General features: G+C 39.2%; 2 protein-coding genes across 2 annotated transcripts; one reads left to right on the top strand and one right to left on the bottom strand.

The window, feature by feature from the left end:
- Positions 1 to 4990: 4990 nt before the first annotated feature.
- On the bottom strand, positions 4991 to 7126 carry LOC128734110 (elongin-C). Its single transcript, XM_053828127.1, has 3 exons — positions 6983 to 7126; positions 6549 to 6776; positions 4991 to 6134 (listed from the first exon to the last, which is right to left on the bottom strand). The coding sequence occupies exons 2-3, from the start codon at positions 6752 to 6754 to the stop codon at positions 5993 to 5995; spliced, it is 348 nt and encodes a 115-aa protein (XP_053684102.1). The 5' UTR covers positions 6755 to 6776; positions 6983 to 7126; the 3' UTR covers positions 4991 to 5992.
- A 4578-nt stretch (positions 7127 to 11704) lies between these two features.
- On the top strand, positions 11705 to 20184 carry LOC128734332 (septin-2). Its single transcript, XM_053828473.1, has 4 exons — positions 11705 to 11736; positions 17857 to 18114; positions 18184 to 18984; positions 19040 to 20184. The coding sequence occupies exons 1-4, from the start codon at positions 11707 to 11709 to the stop codon at positions 19205 to 19207; spliced, it is 1257 nt and encodes a 418-aa protein (XP_053684448.1). The 5' UTR covers positions 11705 to 11706; the 3' UTR covers positions 19208 to 20184.
- The last annotated feature ends 400 nt before the right edge of the window (positions 20185 to 20584 follow it).

Genomic DNA, 20584 nt, shown 5'->3' with positions numbered 1-20584 from the left:
ATTGTGCCAAAAATCCAAGTACGAACGGCGACCCTACAAACAAAAATTCCTATTAACTGAAATCCCAGATAAACCCCTTAAAATTGTGCATATGGACATTTTTATTATCAAAGAGAAGCATTATCTCACCTTCTGTGATAAATTTTCTAGACTTGTACTTGCACTACCAATTAGAACTCGGAACAGTGTGCACATCCTTCAATCTATCTCGAAATTTCTCGGAACACTAGGAAAACCTTCCCTCATAGTGATGGATCAAGAACCAGCGTTTACATCTGCCGTAATACGCGAATTCCTCGAAGATAACCAAGTCCAATACCATTATACCAGTGTTGGACAATCATCCTCAAATGGGACAATAGAAATCGTTCACCGTACCCTACGGGAACTACATAACATTTTATCCAACAAACCCTCTACAAAAAACCTCTCCGAAACTGCAAAAATAAACCTAGCTGTGTCCATCTACAATGATTCCATCCACTCCCAAACTAACTACACACCAAAAGAGCTTTTCTATGGCATAAAAAACCAAGAACAGCTTCCCGAAGACTTAGAAGAACGCATTCGCCTGAAAGAAAAGTTTTATCAGGAATTCATTCTTCATAACACAAAAGCGAAGCAAAAACAACTTGAAAAGATAAACAAGACAAGAGAAAATCCTGAACATTTCTACCCAAATGACATAGCGTATATGTGCAAAAGAAATAATCTTAAACACCAGGAAAGATATAAAGAAATTAAAATCACAGAAAACAGAGACGTCAATGTTATAGACGATACTGGACAAAAGATACACAAAACCAAATTGAAAAGAAAAAGGAAAACAAGCCAACCAACATAACACTAATACCCATTTTTTTTCTGGTTCTGTTTTAGCTCTTCTCTTTTCAGCCTACAACAAAATGACAACAGTTATCCACACCACCCTCATCATCCTCATCATTGTCCATACAACCTCAACCAACCCCTTATCTCATTTACAAATTACGGATTTGAACAACAATCCTGGTATTTTTGCTTTGAAAATTGGAAGAACATACTTAAAACAAGGTTACCATAAGCTTATTCATGAATTCAAGTTACATGCGTTCCATTCAATACTTAGACAATACGAAGCAATAATAACTGATTTAGAAGGGAACCCTCAATTAGATGAAATCACTAAAATTGTAAAACAAAAACACATGCAAGCTAGTACAATATTACAAACATTAACTCCAAGATACAAACAAAAAAGAAGCATTGAAATATTAGGTTCAGTAATCAAATCAATTACGGGTAACCTTGATAACGAAGACCTTTTAAAGCTAACCAATCAAATTCAAAATATTAGAAATTCTAATAACATATTGATAAATGAGAATAATGAACAAATTAGAATAAATGACATGTTCGGCAAACGTATGAATAACCTCACGAAGCAAATATTCAAGCAATCAGTCGAAATTAGTAAAATCGTTAAACAAGCTAGATTAGGGCTAGACAAATCATTCGACTGGCAGCACACACTTCACATTCATAATATCATCTTCAACCTGGACGACATACGTTACCATCTAGACATCATCTTCGGCGCAATCCAGCTCTCCAGACTAGGAGTAATTTCGACAGCACTTCTTCTGCCTAAGGAATTAGAGTTGGTCACGCAAATTCTACAGTCGCAAGGCATAAATATCAGCAACCACGATCAAACGTATGAATACCTGGAGTCTGCAGCATACCATCACGACGGTTCGATAATCATCATTATAAAAATCCCAAAAATTCGAGAAGGCTACTACCAGCTACTCCGTATCGAACCAATTCCGATTGATAGGAAGGTGATTGAGATCACTAGTAAATTTGCTATTACCAACAATGTCGAATCTTTTCTATTGGACGGAAAATGTGGTCAAATCGAAGGAACATCCCTATGTGACATACAGAATCTTATAAATGTTACCGATGATCAATGCTACCATCAATTGTTCCATGGTAATCCAAGCAGATGTACTTTCGCCAGCCACCCTGATTCGTTAGAAATCCAAGTTGTGGAAAACAGTGGAATACTATTGAAAAACGCTATCAAACCCGTTCATCTTGAAAACACCTGCGGATTCGGAGCAAAAAATCTCACCGGATCATTTTTCGTAACGTTCGACAATTGTTCGATTGAAATCGACCAACAGCGTTTCGATAGCAAAACTTTCAAATTTTCTTCAGAACCTATCATTCTTCCACTTCATTTTGTCAATGTTAAGAAAATCAACGCCAAAGTTAAACCCATGGAAGAGCTCCAGGACTTGCAGTTTAGCAATCGTCACAGAATAAATCGTTTAGAGAACACAAATCAACGAGACAACCTGACAAACTTTGGAAGCATCATCATATTTTTTTTTTGAAACGATGGTTCTACAATTGATGAAGGGACGGTAGGGGAAAGAAAATGAAAACTTTTGGTGAAGGAGGGGGAAGAGCGGAAAGGAAGGGGGGGGGGGGGTATTGGTAGCTATGCTTGATTTCGCGGCTAACATACGCTGACGGACGAACAGCGTCACGTGCAGTACCTTGCAAGTCGTAAGGGCCGGCACAGTGTCGTCGTCCTGAAAGTAAATAGTAGTTAGATTAAAACTTCTCGCTCGGTGGTAATCTGCAATTGATGCAGGAAGCGGCACAATATGTGTCGATAACACAACCAACACGCGTAGCTATCCTTGAGAAGTGGATTTTGCGGTCTCCTTTTGTCCAGCGCCTCTATGGTTCAAAGGTACAAGTACCAGCGAACCACATGCCCTGGAGGGTGTTGTGGGTTCGAATCCGGTTGTAATCTCAGATTACAGCTTGGTTCGACTCATGCACCTTCCAGCATTGGACAAAAGGTAGGAGTCAAAATGACTACTTGTCAAGCATAGCTACCAATACCCCCCCCCCTTCCTTTCCGCTCTTCCCCCTCCTTCACCAAAAGTTTTCATTTTCTTTCCCCTACCGTCCCTTCATCAATTGTAGAACCATCGTTTCAAAAAAAAATATTAATATATGTATGACCTCATTCCAAGGTCAAGACTAAAATCTTGAGATTAGTCTATAGCATCATCATGTTAACAATGATCGTTACAGCTGTTCTGATCTACATCATCAAGGAACTCCAACAACTTAGGCGGAGGACGGCTGTTCGAGTTCCCGAATCCAGTTCATAGGTTGAACCGAGACGTTTCAATCTAGCAAGGGGGAAGTTATGGACATTCCCGCACCGTGTACCAGACGGCCGACTATCCGAATCTACAACGTCAGCAACACGTGGGCTCTTCGCAAGTTTCATCATAGTAACTTCGTCAGCAAAGCAGCCAACACAACATTCCAGACCAAAACGGAGACATGCTGCCAGCGCAACGGATACGGTTTCCCTGATGCAGCAAGACTTCGGCACCGGGCACTCACCAGCAGCGGTGGAGCGGATGCGGAATCCCTGACGCAGCAGGTGTGTGGCCAGTGATAGTCAGGTAGTTAGGTTCGTTTAGTCAGGAGCTCAGTTCAGTCTAAGTTATCGTTTTGTTGAGTGAAGAAGTGAATGTAATTAGTAATAAGCTGTGAAGTAATAAATATTTTTTTTTTTATTGATAATCACATGGAGTGATCCATATTTATATACCCAATCTTTTCTACTTCGCGCTTCAGTCTGGTGTACTGGTCAACCATCGCCACAGATGTTCTGCCGATAATATCCATGTCATCGGCAAAGCAGATGAATTGACTAGATTTGTTGAAAAGCGTGCCCGCTCGGTTCATAACACCTTGTAGCGTTATGTTGAACAGCAGGCTTGAGAGACCTTGACGAAGCCATCTGTGTGATTTGAATGAAGTTGACAATCCGAACACAGCATTGTGTACCATTCATCGTAGACTGAATCAGTTTTATGAGCTTCCTGGGAAAGCTGATCTCGTCCATGCTTTTCCATAGTTCTTTCCGGTCGATTGTATCATATGCGACTTTGAAGTCAACGAACAAATCATGCGTGAGAACTCTGTATTCACGGCCCTTTTAGAGGCCTGTATTTGATCCGTTGTAGACCGACCTTCGACGAATCCGGCTTGACAAGTTCTTACAAATCTGTTCGCAATTGGTGATAGTCAGCGGAAAATTATTTGGGACAGCACTCACAATTTGTCGCCCTTTTTGTAGATCGGGCAGATAGCCCCCTCTTTTCACTTTTCTGGTAGTTGTTCCGTATCGCAAATACTCACATTTAGCCGGTGCATCCAACGGCCAGCTTTTCTGGTCCCATTTTAATAAGCTCCGATGTCATTCCAGCTGATTTATTGTTCTTTATCTGCATGATCTGCTCCTTATCTCCGCCTATCGTTGGGGCTAGCGCCTCTTTCCTGTTTGTTGCACCGTCGAAATCGCTTTCTCCGCCGCCATGGTTCTCCGTCTGGGCGCCATTCAGGTGTTCGTCGAAGTGTTGCTTCTACTTTTCGGTCACTTTGTGATCATCCGTCAGAAACCTTTGTGGGATCCGTTCAGTTTCTAGTAAAAGTTTCGCGTTTCCAGATAACGATGCAGCCGCTCCAATTCTGCATATTTATGCTCTTCCAGGTAGCGCTTTTTCTCCGGGAAGATTTGGTTTCGTTGTATCTTCTTCTATTTGTGTCTTTCCACGTTCTCACGTGTTCTCATTCATTACAGGTAAAAACCATGGCGGGTAATCGTCGGGCCGTCGACAGTGGAGATCTCTGATTTCATCTCTTTGTTTTGCCGGATCGGGGGAATGAACCAGTATGTAAGCATGTTTGATTGGAATGAAATTTTGATATGTTGGACACCACGCAAGGGGCAAGGGTTCGTTTTCCATAAAAATTGATTTTTTTGTCAACAGTAACTTTTCAAAACGGCATATTTAGAAATGAGAGAATTTTTTTCAAAAATATACTACTTATTTGATCAAAATAATCAAATTATATATTCTTTCGTGTTCTACAAATGGAAAAACAAAAGAATCTTCATATCCATGTCCGTATTATATTTATTACTGCTATGTACTCGCTTGTATACATTTCACACCATAACTGAGTACAAGAAATTTTCTTAAATTGTGTTTCCTATTACATTTATTCCAATCCGTGTTTAATGTTGTTCTTTTTTTCTATCGTATTAACAAATTGATCAATTAAAACGTAGTATTAAGGAAATGGAAACGCAATCTTGCAGACATTGTTAGGGTCACACCGAAAAAAATTTAATGTACGTAGCTGTATGATAACGTCATTGAAATTTTTAAATATATATTTCAAATCTCACGATGTTAAAAGGTCTGCAATTTTGGTGTATCTGAAAATATTTGCTCGTCGTCAATGTATCAAGCAACTGAAACCAACACATAACAAATAAATTACAATACTTACAATGCTAGGATTTTAAATATTCACAAAAGTTCTTCTAGGATGACAAACTAGGTAGGTTAATATAGGTAGCTAACATTCCCAACTTGTTTATTAAATAAATTGTTTGAATACAAGAACATTCAAATTTTTGCAGCATCCTAGTATAACGGTTATACGTGAAGGTTGGAAATTCTACAAATAGGTCTTCGTTGTGTATCTGCGGGGTAGAATAGTCTGTCCAATTTTTAGAGAAAATTCGTCGATTCAGAGTATTAAATATCTATCGTTAAAAAAAAATGTTTCCCCACAGATAGTAGAGCGAGCAATTATTTTCAAACGTCGGTAAATGTTTTAGTATTTTGGGATTCGGAAACGTGCTGGTACATGTCGTTGCTAAACATAGCAATCAATATTTCAGAGGTTTAGAAACGATGTATGCAAACTTTAATGAATTGTTAGTAGTGCGTTTCTAATGATGTATTAACACAAACAGCGCAATTTTCGAGTTCTCTTGTTTAGATTATAATAGAATCAACCGATCTCTATACTTCACCATTCATTCGTCGCCGTTTACTCGCATTTGAGGGCCTATGTATCTTCATTTAGTACACATCGCACAGGGTAAATATTTCTAGCAATCTAAAAAGTTAGCAGCCATCAGAAGTTCCAACGCAATTTCCGGAGCGATCGGAAACTCCGGAATCTCGGTCGAACTGTTAGTATAGCGCACCTTGTATGTAAAATACATGCAAACTTTTTCCAACACGTGAGAGCTAGAAGTATAAAAACAAAGAAGATTAAAAAAATGTTGTTTCCCTAATCAATTACGGTAGATTTGTAAACGCAGAACATGTAGAAGGAATTCAAATCTTAATTTTGTTTGATTACTCTTCCAGCAATGATAAGGATAACTATGAGACGTTCGCGACTGTTTGGTGCCGTATGCGCATAGATAAGACTCAACTAACGTTGTAGGCTATCAGATTCCAAAGTTCGCCTGATCAACCTAGAAGGCTTACTTGCAGTAGATTGAAAAAAAAAATCGAGCATAATCTAGTCGCATGCAGCTTGCGATAAGAGTCGCCTATTATTGGAAAGATGTTTAATTCGTTTAATTACATAATGAACGAGTCTAGATGCTCCAGACTATTGCACATATTTACGAACATCAAGTAATCTTTACTCACGGTATTTCCCTGAAGTTGACCTCGTTTGCTTCGTTCTCCGCAAACTGGCCAGGCCCGGAAAGCATCGCTTTAATTGTTCCCGAGGTGAGTGCATGCTCTCGTTTCACGATAAATTCGTGCCCGTCCGACGAGATTAATTTCACGTACATTGCATCCGGTCCCTCGCAGCCACCGTAGATACGCTCCATACCGGTACGTTCTTCCATCGTTTTATATAGTAAACGGGATCTGAAATTTGTCCAAGCCGGTTATCTCAGCTATTGAACTTTACATTTAGTTGCTTTCTTCTGATAGACTGTCTATTATAGACAGCTAGCCAGCCAGATTGACGCAATGATCAAGATGTGATGACAATTCATTTTCAGCACCATTGTGTATCAACTTCCAAATCTGAACGATTAGTACTGGTTTTCTTATTGAGAAAAAAAGCTTACCTGGCAAATAAAGGTTAATAAACAATAATCACGATTTCCGCAAGAGCCGTATGCAAAATTTTTTAACTCAAATCGACTTCTTGTCGGGAAGCTAGTCGGAAAACATACGCACCTCCGCGACCGCGATTGTCAACTTTTCACGAAACACCTCTCCGTTCGTATCGGTGCCAATGAAATAAAGTATAAGGTGAAGAAAATATATATTATTCGTTCATCCTTCAATAGATCATTACACGGGAGCTCCTAACCACACTTTTTTGACAGCACTTGGTGGTTTGTTTACATGGTGTTAAAGTTTGAATTGAGTTTTCTATCTTTGTCCGGCAGATAATGATAAAAAGTTATAGTTTTTATTTATGAGAAATCACCTTACATGCATTTTAAAGCAACTGATGCAGTAATCCTTCACGAAATTTTAAATCGAAACTGCTTGATGTGACAAAAAACATGTAAACAAACCACCAAGTGGTGTCATTTGACGGCAAAATGACGTCATCGCAAAATGATCTATGTCAGAGAATAGAGTTATTGCGATAAATAGAATGGCAGATGCGTGGGCAGATGATTACTTAGGTTTTACCCGAGTTTTACCTCGGTTTTACCTTGGGTTTTACTTTCTTGTTTACTTTAAATATAGATCATTTTGCGATGACGTCATTTTGCCGTCAAATGACACCACTTGGTGGTTTGTTTACATGTTTTTGTCACATCCAGCAGTTTCGATTTGAAATTTTGTGAAGGATTACTGCATCAATTTCTGTAAAATGCATGTAAGGCACTTTCTCTTCAATAAAAACCAGCGGGGTGCTATCCGTATCTTAACGAACGGTGTTTGACAGTCCACTTAACGAAGGGCGCTATTTCAAAAAATGCAAGAAATAGCGCCCGTCTGACAGGTAGATTTGCTGCCAACCTTTGTCGAGATGTGCTGAGATGTTGGCAACAAAAACATGGCACCCATCGCAAGCCCCTGATAAAAACTATAAATTTCTATCATTATCTGCCGGACAAAGATAGAAAACTCAATTCAAAATTTAACACCACGTAAACAAACCACCAAGTGCTGTCAAAAAAGTGTGGTTAGGAGCTCCCGTGTAATGATCTATTGCAGATTGCAGTGAAACGACTAAATGCACCACCCCATCGACATCGGCATATCGAGCTACACTGCCCATGGATGCATAGTTGACGTAAAAACCAATTTCACCAAAATCTACTTTTTTTACACATGCTTTACTTTATGATATACAAAATACACATAAAAATAAACATGATTTGTTTGAAAAGATTGTGGCAATAATGGAAAAACCATCTGACGTAAGTGCCATTTCTATGCAAAGAAACGTCCACAATTCAACAAATTTTCCGTTCCGTTATCATCGACTGTGGTCATATTAGTTACTTTGCTGCAGTTATAACCCAAGCTCTCCCCAAGCTTCAGGCTGATCAAACGCTTTTATAGCTGATTTTATTCAACCTGTGGCTGATCTATGGTTTAGGCACAGAGAACAGACATTCATCTTAATCTTGCGGGATGTGTAAAAATCTAATCCGCCATATGTAGTATGTAGTAATGCTCACGCTACGTAGCGCTCGTATCACTGAGTGAAATACAGCGAGCTTTGATTACTTTGATCAGCTACGATTGCGCTTACCAAAACATTACATCCAACTGGGTTGCTACAGTAACTATTGTGGGGAGCCCAAATTACGAAAACAAACACTGTCAACATACTTTTGCGCTATATATTGTGCAACAAACTCAAAAAAATTCATGAAAAAATGAAAATAAAAAATGATTCTCAATGTTTTGTCTGCAGCATGTGATCGAACTGCATACGGCAAACGCTACGACTATCTTCATATATCCTTATAACATTATGGTATTCCAACTCTATCAACTTCCAAATCTGAACGATTAGTACTGGTTTTCTTATTGAGAAAAAAAGCTTACCTGGCAAATGAAGGTTAATAAACAATAATCACGATTTCCGCAAGAGCCGTATGCAAAATTTTTTAACTCAAATCGACTTCTTGTCGGGAAGCTAGTCGGAAAACATACGCACCTCCGCGACCGCGATTGTCAACTTTTCACGAAACACCTCTCCGTCTATAGACCAAATCATCATACCGTCAATTGACAGATACTGGCGCCCTTGTTTACATTTTGGAAAATTTTCCTTTTCGTTTATAGCCAATGTAGCGTGTGTTTTAACATTTTAAAGGCATAATGGCGTTTCAAATTTATCCTAATGCTGTTTAAAACAACAAACTTGCCGTTTAACATCTGAAACTTTTTTGGACTCTGCGATCTGTTTGTAAACAAGGGCGCCAGTATCTGCCAGATGACGTCACCTTGATTTGGTCTATTGGTCAAAACCTACTGAGAGAGATTCGCGAAGAGGAAAAATTCTAACGTCAAATGCAGCCAGTACGACCTGTCAAATGCAGCCAGTCGTTATCGTTGGCCCAAAATGGAAAAGTATTGATAATTCTCATAAGTATTCTGCCCTAGATTCTGCCGGTGTTTTTGTGAAAAACACATTCGGAATTGAATTAGTCTTGTTTGTCTCAATTTGTCTCAACTAACATTTTTGCAAAAACTGTAATAGGGCTTGCTAATTTGCGGTTGTGTTAGTGATTTGTTTTCCCCCAGTTTGAAAAACGTCATGGAAAAACCAACAGCAGCAGCAACAAATCGCGTGTACGTATACGCGGCATAGTGTGCGTACGGTAGCTGTCAACAATCTCAATACAAGTGGGCCAATTTGCACCAAAATATGTTATTATAAAAAGCACACTTCACACGTCCAATCAGATGTTCACGCACAAGTTTGAATTATTTGCCCGAAAATGAAAGCAAGCGTAAGGGTTGCTAGTGTGTGACTGCATTGGTGGTTTATTGTGTGCATCGGGAAACGATTTCGCTATATGGAAAAAATTTCCCGATGAATATAGAGCTTGCTAAGCCCAGTGCAAAAGGCTACGTTTATCGTACGCACAATCGACGCGCGATTTGTTGTTGCTGTTGGTAGATTTTACCACAGAGAACAGACTACCAGGTAATTGACAAAAAGTGTGTAAAAAGTTTTTATGTAATCGACGAGTAATCCTTCAATAGAGCACCCCTCGAGCAGTAAGTGGCAAACTAAATCTTGATGTCGCTGCTATCGCTGCTATGTACACTCTTAAATGATTCTACCTGTAAATTGGTCGGATTTAGTTAAAGCTAGGTTGAAAGTACTCAAAATGCCCTTAAAGTGTACAAACTCAGATTTTGAGTAGTTTTTTAACCAAAAAATTGGTAGTAGGAACTTACAAGTGCGTTATTTGTCATAGAGAATAATTCAATTATCGGTAGCAAGTAGCCAAAATTGGTTGAAATTTTTACCCAAAGTTTGAGTTTGTACACTTTAAGGGCATTTTGAGTAGTTTCAACCTAGCTTTAACTAAATCTGACCTATTTACAGGTAGAATCATTTAAGAGTGTACCTCCAGCACAAAGAAATATTAATAAAGGTACATGGATATATTTTTAAGCGTTTGGCAAACTATAAGGTTTTGCAAGGTGACGTCACGAATGAACCGGAATGAATGCAATTCACCCATTTGACATCCACTCGTGGTTTGTTTACTATTTGTTAGGCAAACGCGATATGCATAAATTGGAGTTTAACGTTTTAAAAGCGTATTATCCAGCAGTGTCGCCCTCCAAACTACTTGGAATGGCAGTTTTTGTGCTTTTCTAACTTGCCGTTAAGGGCTTCAGCAATATTCAGTTTCAACTTGTTAACCCATGTTCCAAGTCCATGTAAACAAACCACTGATAGATGTCAAAGAAGTGAGGTTATGCTCGCCCGTGCAAAACCTTATTTCTGGAGGGCGCTACCGACAGATTTTACACACAAAAACTTACTCTGTGATTTTACATTGATTTTACACACCTCCACGACATCGCCATCTTGGTCTACAGAGTTTGACAGTACCCCCATTAAGTTGGACCCTTCACTATTGTACTCCAAACAACAATGGCCGTCGCATTGATTTTCTATGAAGTGATTTCCCGCCCAGTGTTTTTGACGTTTCAGTTTCAGTCACAGAAAAATGGCGACGAGCCGGGGGGTCGATTTTACACGTTTGTTTTTGTTTTCCCCCCGTTATACCCCGGTAAAAAAACATACGTTTGAGTGACAAACGATAAGTTTTTGTAGCCTTTTGCACTGGGCTTAGCCAGCTCTATATGCGTATACGCGGCGAAGTGTGCGTAAGATAAATGTCAGCAATCTCTATTGCCACTTTGCTGCCATGGGTTTACGTGGGTTTAACCATTTACCGGGTTGACGCAGTATTCTGTTTGGGCCTTAAGTGTAACTGCCATATATAGAGCTTGCTAAGCCCAGTGCAAAAGACTACGAAAACTTATCGTTTTTCACTCAAACGTATGTTTTTACCGGGGTATAACTGGGGGAAAACAAAAACAAACGTGTAAAATCAATGTAAAATCTAACAACAGCAACAACAAATCGCACGTCGATGTGTGCGTGCGGCAAACGTCAGCAAGCTCAATGGTTTGTCACTACTTTACCCACGCTATCATACACCTGGTTTCATGCGTTTCTTGTTCATTTTACCTTTCGCTTCATTTGGCTACACTGTTCCTATTGGAAAGTCGCTTTAAAACTGCCATCATTCGGGTGCGCTGATTCAGTCTTGAGTGATTCATTATGGCGGCCGCAGACGTAGAAGTGCAGAAGGTAAAGTTTTGTGTCGAATTTTACAAAAGTTTGAAAATTATGTGTGCTACCTGTATGGTGATTGTTTTTGCACGGACATCATCTACATATTGTAAAGTATAAGCAGTGCGTTAGTGATTTAATGTAATGTAAAGATGTGAATATGGAAGGGCGTCGCTGTGAAAAATAATTTTCATTCGGAAAACGTCACCGGAGAATGATCCAATGGAATAGGCTGGAACAGGGAGTGCTCCAGCAGGAATGCACTTAAAACAAACTGAGAAGAATATCTTATATTTCATGCAATTATTTATATTTACTTTGGAAGATACGTTTTCCTGTTTGTTCAGAAGGCGTAACGTTAGAAGATTGAAGCCATACCAAGAGAGAACAGTCAATCTTATTTAGTTCATATCGTGTTACGCTCGCATTCCATGAAACTGAGTTTTAATTGCATTCTATGGTGTATGATTTTATTTATAGCCTAGTTGATGTGTACATAATTACAGTTACTGTGATATGTTGAACGGTTTCGCAGAGTTTGTGCGCTTCCAGTAGGTATGCAGATACGCATATTTTCTCCGACGAGAAAACTACCCATTCAAACAAAAATAGGTCGTACGTGACATGCCAACCTTTTCTAGTAAGTAGGTATACCGGTGCATTTCAAGGCCCTCCAACCTTAGTTGAGGGAAAGAAAGCTAAGCGGCCCGTTTTTGGAAGGAGACTTTCGTTTGCATTAAACTTTTTAGTTAGTTAAAGTTTTCTCTATTTCTAAATTAGGGAAACGTGAGTTGATGAGCAAATGTGCAGTTTAGTTTCAAGTGTAAGAAAACAAAGCATCGCTTTGTTATTTGTTATTGTTCTGTTTTCTTCTTGGCATTTTTGAATGCTTGGCTGGCGCCTATGTACTGAACGATGATGGATGTACATCTTGTACATATGCAGATCTACCAAACTTGATGATTTTTTGGAGGAAGCAAAAGTAAACGAATGAACAGTTAGATTATCAAACAGATGGTTGATTGCAGGTTGGCTACACTTTGATCCATCCGGAAGATCGGATTTATTGTACTCATTCGATTTGATCCAGTCTTTTCTGTTCGCTCTATCTGGCAAAGCGTAGTGAGAGTCTGTTGAAATTTTTAGGTCCGTAGAAAGCGTTATAGGGAGCCCAAAATTTGCATTATTTGTATCTCTTATTGAATTTAACTAGTTAAAGTTAGTGGTGCGCAATGCAACATCGTATGCATCATGCGAAGGTAAGTGAAAGTGATGCTGTATTGAAGAAGTAAGTTGCAAGCAAACTTCGAATATCAGTTTTTCTAGTCAGAGTTGACTGATCCAACATCATTATGTTATTCAACAATTTCAATTGGTAACAGTTGGTGTGCAAAATGCATTTCTATTAAATATTGTAGAACAAAGAAATGATTTTTAAGCGGATATTGATACGAATGAGTGCAGTCCAATTATTATGTTATATATGAAAAAATGCCTGAAATATTAATAGAAACTCTTCATGAAATCTATTATTATTCGAAAATGTATGGTTTTGTGTTTTTGAATCTATTCGATATCTGAATACACTAGAGTTTGGAAACTAGCCAATAATCTTGATGAACGAGGATGTCTTATTGACCCTCAACAATTGAAGGCCTCGAGTTATGACACTGATCTAGCAACCCATTCCTCATATGTTCGAATCTCGGCTGAGAGAAGCTGTTAGAGCCAACAGGATCCTAGCATTAGCCCTTCAATCATTTTGCGTGGTTTACAGCGTAAAAAATGGTAGTTCCGAAAGCGGAATGCAGAACCAAAGCTTTGCTTTCTTTAATAATCATTGATCAACCGAGTCACATCATAAATTAATTTGGCTTAGGTCGATTAGCACTCAGTTTTAATTGAATCAATTGAATTACCTTGCAAGGCATTCATAAATTAACCCAAGGTTCATTCAAGATAAACTAGAATTTTTTGTTTTGAAGCGGGTAAAACCTTTTAGTATAATTGTTTACGCTTAAATTTTGTGTAGCTTTCACTAATTTCGGATTATTAGGTTTATTTACGAATTCGCTAAATGTTTATTATCCCGATTTTGTAAAATCGGACACAAACGTGCATCCACTTAGCATGCAATTATTACTTAGTGCTCAGTTTCTACTCATCTCGTTAGTATAGTTTCATCCTGTCAACGCAGCCATAACAGAGCAGCACCAATTGAAGCGGTGTACATGCATCATTTGATAGGTTTGATCACGAAATCCTCTGCAAGTCTTGTGAAAGTGAAAGTTTTCTCTCTATTCTATAGGTGTTTGCAAGAGTCATACTCATCTACATTTTTACGCGAAGCATACCTTGCGAATTCAAAAACTACGCGTAAAACAAAACTTCTAGAGCACATCCGCTTACATTCCAAAATCGCGTCAAAATACCGCGTAAATTCTGCAAATCGCGCTTAAATAGTCGCATAGAAAGCGATTTCAGTGCATTCCGATCTGTTTTTCAACATTTCTGGTGTACCGTAGATAAGTACCACGCAAGATAGAAGCCCGTCAGCTCCAGTCCAGTATATTTTATGTTCCGGTTTTCTTAAAAGTTCTTTACCGCCTTTCCACACTTAAGTTCTTCTTATAACCTTTTAGAACATTACACACTATTGATTTTGGCGAAGGTGCTAAATTTCGCCAACTTTGATCCAGACCACTCTGGATTTTCCAGGTGCTTGTGTAAGATTTTTTTACATCGTTAGAGTTTCAATCTGTACTGTTCCGCAACGTAGTGGAATATTTTGACGAAACTTGCACCAGTAGTTGTTCTTCATAAACATGTAGACAAAGTTATGTCAAATGGTTCCAGCTCCTACCACAAGGGGCATCCAAATTTACTTTTAGCAAGGCTTTAAAGTTTTTTCATACATCGACATTAGTACAAGGGAAGACCTTGACCTGAACATTACTACCGTGGACCCCCGTTCGTTTGACCATTTTTAATCTGAACACTTTTTAATCTGAACCCCGCTGGTTTGCACGACGTGCAAATTAAAAATGGTTCAAATGTCATTCTCAATATAACATCATTTGTTTATGCAGACAATGCACATAAACACGATTTGTTTGTACTGACCTAGCGTGTTTAATCGGTTTCACGTTTCGTTTTCCTAACGATTAAGATAGAAATTCGATCAGAAAATGCAATATTCGCACTTGCAACTGCCGACTGAAACAAACCACCAAAACAATAACAAAGAGCAGGGCGGCCAGTTCACAGCGGTTTCAGCATATTTCGGGTTACCAGTTGTTCAAATTAAAAAGTAACCCCGTTAGTTTGCATGAGGAATCGTTCAAACGAACGGGGGTCCACTGTACTTTTGGACTGGAAATTGTTTGACCTTCACGGTATTGCTACTGTTCAAGTTAGTTTGATTGTTCAAGCAGCTTTTCGGAAGCATCAAGCATCTTGAATTAGCATTGAAAGACTACTTTTGGTAGTACATAATAAAAAAAAATATATACCTGAACGCCTCAGTAAAATCTGAAAAGTGAGTGAAGGATTTTTTTCATTTACTATTTGCAATCTATGGCGTCAGCAACAATATTTTCAGACTTTCTGGAAAAATTCCTGCATGTTCTGGATAGACGGGGGGCTCCGTAGCCGCAAGGTTATCGAGTCTGCTTTGACAAGCGAGTGGTCGTGGGTTCGAATCTCAGTAGAATCAAGCCATTCGATGTCAAGTGACTTTAGCATGGGTTTATTCTCAGGCCCCTCCATTTACCCTTCCTTCATGCTGAAATCTATATTTACTCTCTGAAGCCTCTTGACAGTGCAAGTGTCCCTCCTATGGTCAAATGTACTGGTCAGAGGTACGAATGAGACCTACTGACTTGAAAGTCGCATTTGATACTGTTAATTACGCTGTTCGTTTGAGCAAGTTGGAAAAACTTCAGTATACCACAAGGTTTTATAGATGGTTGAAACATACCTTATGGACAGGGAAGTTTTCATACGACTTCGTAACTGTCGGTCTGCTGCGCTAACAAATAGTTCTGGAGTACCACAGGGTAGCAATTTAGGGTCACTACTATTTCGTTTCTACATAAACGTCGCGGCGCTACTACTCAATATAGGTGGAAAGCTTTTTTTTTTTCGCTGACGAATTGAAAATCTTCAGACGAATCAAGGACTTCAGAATGTTGAAAGAGCTGCAGAACTTGTTTCGCGACTGGTGTGTAGGGAACCAATTGTTATTGAGTGAAAAAAAAATTGCGTCATCAGCGTTCATTGTACTATCGTTCAGCATTCATCGTATTTTAGAGTGATGCTCGACGAGAGACTCACTATGAAGTTCCACATTTTTGCCATAATTGACAAGTCCAATCGTAGTCTTGGGCTCATATTTAAGATCGCCGGTGAATTCAATGACTCACTTTGCTTCAAAGCGCTTTATTGCTAGTTCGGACGACGCTAGAGTTTGCGGGCATCGCTTGGATTCCGCACATGTCTATTTGGGCCAGTGGACTAGAAAATTTGTTCGTTTATACTCTCAACCTTCTTGGAGTGACTAGCAATATTTACCTCCGTATGAAGTCCGCTGTCGTCTGTTGAATTTAGACACGCTAAGTCGGCGTAGACAGGTTTCGCAATCTTGGTTTATCTGCAAGCTGGCGAATATAGTGGACTGGACATTCTGTCGCAAATCGGAGTTTACACATGCTACAAGAAAACTCTTATCCAGTACACAATATGCTACCAACCCTCCCATCGCTTAATATGACTATTTACCTTTTTTGCTAATCTACCATCAAAGAATTCTTGCACGTGACAATGACAATGTTAATAATCCGATGAATTATATATGAATAAATTTAGTTCTATTACATAGCCTCTATAAAACACGAACTATTCACATATATTCTGCAAAGCAAAGCCTAGGTGCTACATTCCGTTATCGAAACTTGACCTTCTTTTTTTTTATACGACAGACTTCGCAGCCAGCTGTTAGAGTGCAGGGCCAGTTGCTACAATCCTATTGACTCTAACAGCCTCTCCCAGTCGAGATTCGAACATACGACGACTGGCTTATTAGACCAGCGTCATACCACGGAGCCAACTGGGAGGCATATATTCTGCTAATTAAAATATTCATTGCGCAAATATTGTGTAGAATAAAATATTCGTTACATTTCGCGGATCTGTAACATAGTAATAGATTCAATTTTTATTATGTGATTTGGTCCAGTAGCCTTAAACGAAATGCTTTTCCCTTTCACCCATGCCTTAAGCGAAAGCCTTCTTGTTTATTGCTTTCCAAATTATTTCTCTAACGATTTATTTTGTCAATAGTTTAAGAAACAATGCAAAAGGTTCATTGAACTGAACTGCTATTTGTATTGTATTATAAGACATTCCGACTAGCTCCTAATAGTGCATAACGAAAGTGCGTATACTCGAATAAGCCAAACAATGCAGCTTAATCAATTAGTATTCTGCAAAGCTCACGAAATCACTTTTGCATTGTATTGATTTCTTCGCTCCAGATACAAAGATACAGTATAGTGTATATTGTCAGTATGTATGTGAAAGCGATACTCAGTTGATTATGTCGCAAATGGTACAAGCCCAAACATAGATCATAAAATGTTGATATTGTCTCGTCAAGTTTACCAGCATACCGGTAGGCAGATTTTTATAGGTGAAACCCTACCGATTCGGTCACGAATAAAGTGAAATGTTTTGCTGTTGTTAGGGTGCTTTGTAGGTAAACCAGACAAGCTAAGAATTGCCCTCGGTTCGGTCAATGTACAAATTAGTAACGTTCCGTAACAACATTTTTTTGAATAAATTTAATCCATAAATAATGCATTTAGCGAATGTGCTCGTCTACCAATCGAAGCGGCACACCATAAACAGACAACCGCCCGGGTCAGATAGTCGATCAGACTGAAACAACACGCAAGCACGTCTGCAATGGGTGTAGCAGTTGAGGTAAACATGCTTTGCAGTGGAACATCATTTAACCAGGGGTTTGAAACCGCATGCGGAGCATAGCGAAGAAATTGCCACAGCATGAGGCATTTAACACCGTGTGTAATTCACTTTGCCAACATTAATGAAATCATTGTTTTTGTTTATTTCTAACAGAACGACCAAATGCGCAATCTGAAGCTGTCCGGTCATGTTGGATTTGACAGTCTGCCGGATCAGCTGGTCAGCAAGAGCGTCCAGAATGGGTTCGTGTTCAACATTCTGTGCATCGGAGAGACCGGTCTCGGCAAGTCCACCCTGATGGACTCATTGTTTAATACGAATTTTGAATCTCAACCAAGTCCCCATTCGTTGCCGAACGTAAAGCTAAAGGCTCACACCTATGAGCTGCAGGAAAGCATGGTTCGGCTGAAGGTATGTATACTAATCATCACAAAAAAACTAAATATACCATGACTAAAAGTGACATTCCGTACTTTACAGCTGACAATCTGCGATACCGTTGGTTATGGAGATCAAATAAACAAGGACGATTCGTTCAAAGCCGTTGTCGATTACATCGATCAGCAGTTCGAAACATTTTTACAAGAAGAGTTGAAAATCAAGCGTTCGCTTGCAACTTATCACGATAGTCGCACCCATATTTGCTTGTACTTCATCTGCCCGACTGGACACGGTCTTAAGTCGTTGGATTTGGTGTGCATGAAAAAGCTTGATTCGAAAGTGAATATCATTCCAATTATTGCCAAAGCAGATACTATTTCCAAAACGGAATTGTCCAAATTCAAGGCTAAAATCAACGAAGAGCTTCGCAATAATGGAGTTCAAATCTATCAGTTTCCGACCGATGACGAGTCTGTGGCGGAGATTAACGCGACCATGAACTCACATATTCCATTCGCTGTTGTGGGCAGCACTGATTTCGTTCGTGTCGGCAATAAGACTGTTCGGGCACGTCAGTATCCATGGGGAACGGTTCAGGTGGAAAATGAGGCGCACTGCGACTTCGTGAAACTACGCGAAATGCTGATTCGTACCAATATGGAGGATATGCGAGAGAAGACGCATACCAAGCATTACGAATTGTACCGTCAGAAACGGCTCGAGCAAATGGGTTTCACCGATGTCGACAGCGACAACAAACCTGTGTCATTCCAGCAAACGTTTGAAGCTAAGCGCAGCAATCATCTCGCTGATCTGCAAGCCAAGGAGGATGAGGTCCGGCAAATGTTCGTTGTTCGTGTTAAGGAAAAGGAAGCTGAGTTGAAGGAGAGCGAAAAAGAGGTAGGGTTAAATGACATTTTTTTTACTGATGGATACGAACATCATTTCTTTGCAGCTGCATGCTAAATTCGATAAATTGAAAAAGGATCACGCTGAAGAAAAGCGTAAGTTAGAGGAATCACGCAAGAAGCTTGAGGAAGAGTTTGTCGAATTCAATCGGCGCAAGTCGCAGATGGCTGCCTCCCATCACACACTCACACTGGGAAAGAGTAAAAAGAAATGAAACTTGTAGATTGCCGGAAGGACAACGCCCTGAACGCGCATTTGACAAAACCGGTCGTATTTTAACGTGCAACATTGGCACACCATCAAGCGTAAAACAAAATAAGGTAGGTTTTAGAAATGTCGCCTGCGCTTCTGCATGCAGCTACACTCTCAATCGGAACCGCTTCATCATGACTGTTTAGACAGAAAGCCTAAGCTGAAAAACATTACTTTTCCGCAGAATGCAACTGTTACCAAAAGATTCGTTTTAAGTAAAAACAATTTTATCGACTCTTAGTACAAAGTTTTCAAAACTTTAATCTAAAACGTTTAAATAAGAACAAAAGACTAACCCATTTGGATAGAACAGTAACTCGAAAATAGTAATTTTTATCTAGCAAAAATTGCATATTTCAACTATAACCGCAGAGAGCCGCAAATATTTGTTCCAACCTAAAACGCACAGTGCAGTCTCGTCACAGCTTCACTCTCCGAGTCAGGCAGGCGAAACTGTTTACTTGAGCGCTGAAAATATTGCTTGGCACTACGTAACCCTTCCATTCGCTTGAGCAGCAGATTAATCGAATTAATTAACTACGTGACACAATAGGAGCAAAACGTAAACCCAAAATGACTTGACGACTATCTCACACAGCAATTAGACGCCTTTTCTCATTACGGATTGTATGTTTTTGTATACATTAAAGGTTTATTTTACTCGATTGGTTTTCAGCTTTCTATCTAATTCATCAATTTTTACTATTTTAAATTCCACGCTGGTATTCAAAAGCAAGGTATTTAAGTTAAGAATTAGAAATAACAAACCGCGTTGTATTCTTTTTTTTACTAAGACAAACAAGAGCAACAGATTTCTACACCATTTATCTCTGTTTTGAAAGCAGAAGATTTTTAGGTTTGTCTAATATTTTCTTTTTACTGCTGAGCATAGTAGTTGTCCACAATACAAGAAGTTTTTCAATAATATATCTATATACTCAATCTTAAATTATTACTTTTTTGAAATAGAAGAGAGAGAAAAATAAACACTGTAAATCATTGTCTTGAGATAGTGATGAGGATGACGGTCGAATGTCAATGTCGAGGACTTGAAATGAATTCCTACCTATTTCTTAATCAAAATAGCCACAGTTTTTGTGTTTTCTTCGTCGTGACCATCCAGTCCTTAGTATAGAAAATGATCTGGTTTGAGCGCCAGAAGTTTTGCAGACCTTCAAAGGCATCCCTGACCTTCCTGATCTGTCTTGGTATCACCATCCGGTATTGTCTGACTACGAAGGTATTGAACGGTTTCCACCTGCTCAACATGTTGCCCTGAAAGTTTGAGAGATTGTCATGCGAGTTCTCGGAGAGGTTATCTAACTTGCTCTGTATTGTT

The sequence above is a fragment of the Sabethes cyaneus genome, chromosome 2, assembly GCF_943734655.1.
Source record: "Sabethes cyaneus chromosome 2, idSabCyanKW18_F2, whole genome shotgun sequence".
Lineage (NCBI taxonomy): Eukaryota > Metazoa > Arthropoda > Insecta > Diptera > Culicidae > Sabethes > Sabethes cyaneus.
The sequence above is the reverse complement of the archived record's forward strand: the minus strand, read 5'-3'. Positions and strand labels throughout refer to the sequence as shown.

Coding starts and splice junctions, on each gene's coding strand:
- LOC128734110 (XM_053828127.1), bottom strand. CDS start 6,754: ATGGAAGAACGTACCGGTATGGAGCGTATCTACGGTGGCTGCGAGGGA. Junction 6,135..6,548: donor GTCAACTTCAGGGAAATACC/GTGAGTAAAGAT, acceptor TTATACTTCTAG/CTCTCACGTGTTGGAAAAAG.
- LOC128734332 (XM_053828473.1), top strand. CDS start 11,707: ATGGCGGCCGCAGACGTAGAAGTGCAGAAG. Junction 18,115..18,183: donor AAAGCATGGTTCGGCTGAAG/GTATGTATACTA, acceptor CGTACTTTACAG/CTGACAATCTGCGATACCGT. Junction 18,985..19,039: donor TGAAGGAGAGCGAAAAAGAG/GTAGGGTTAAAT, acceptor ATTTCTTTGCAG/CTGCATGCTAAATTCGATAA.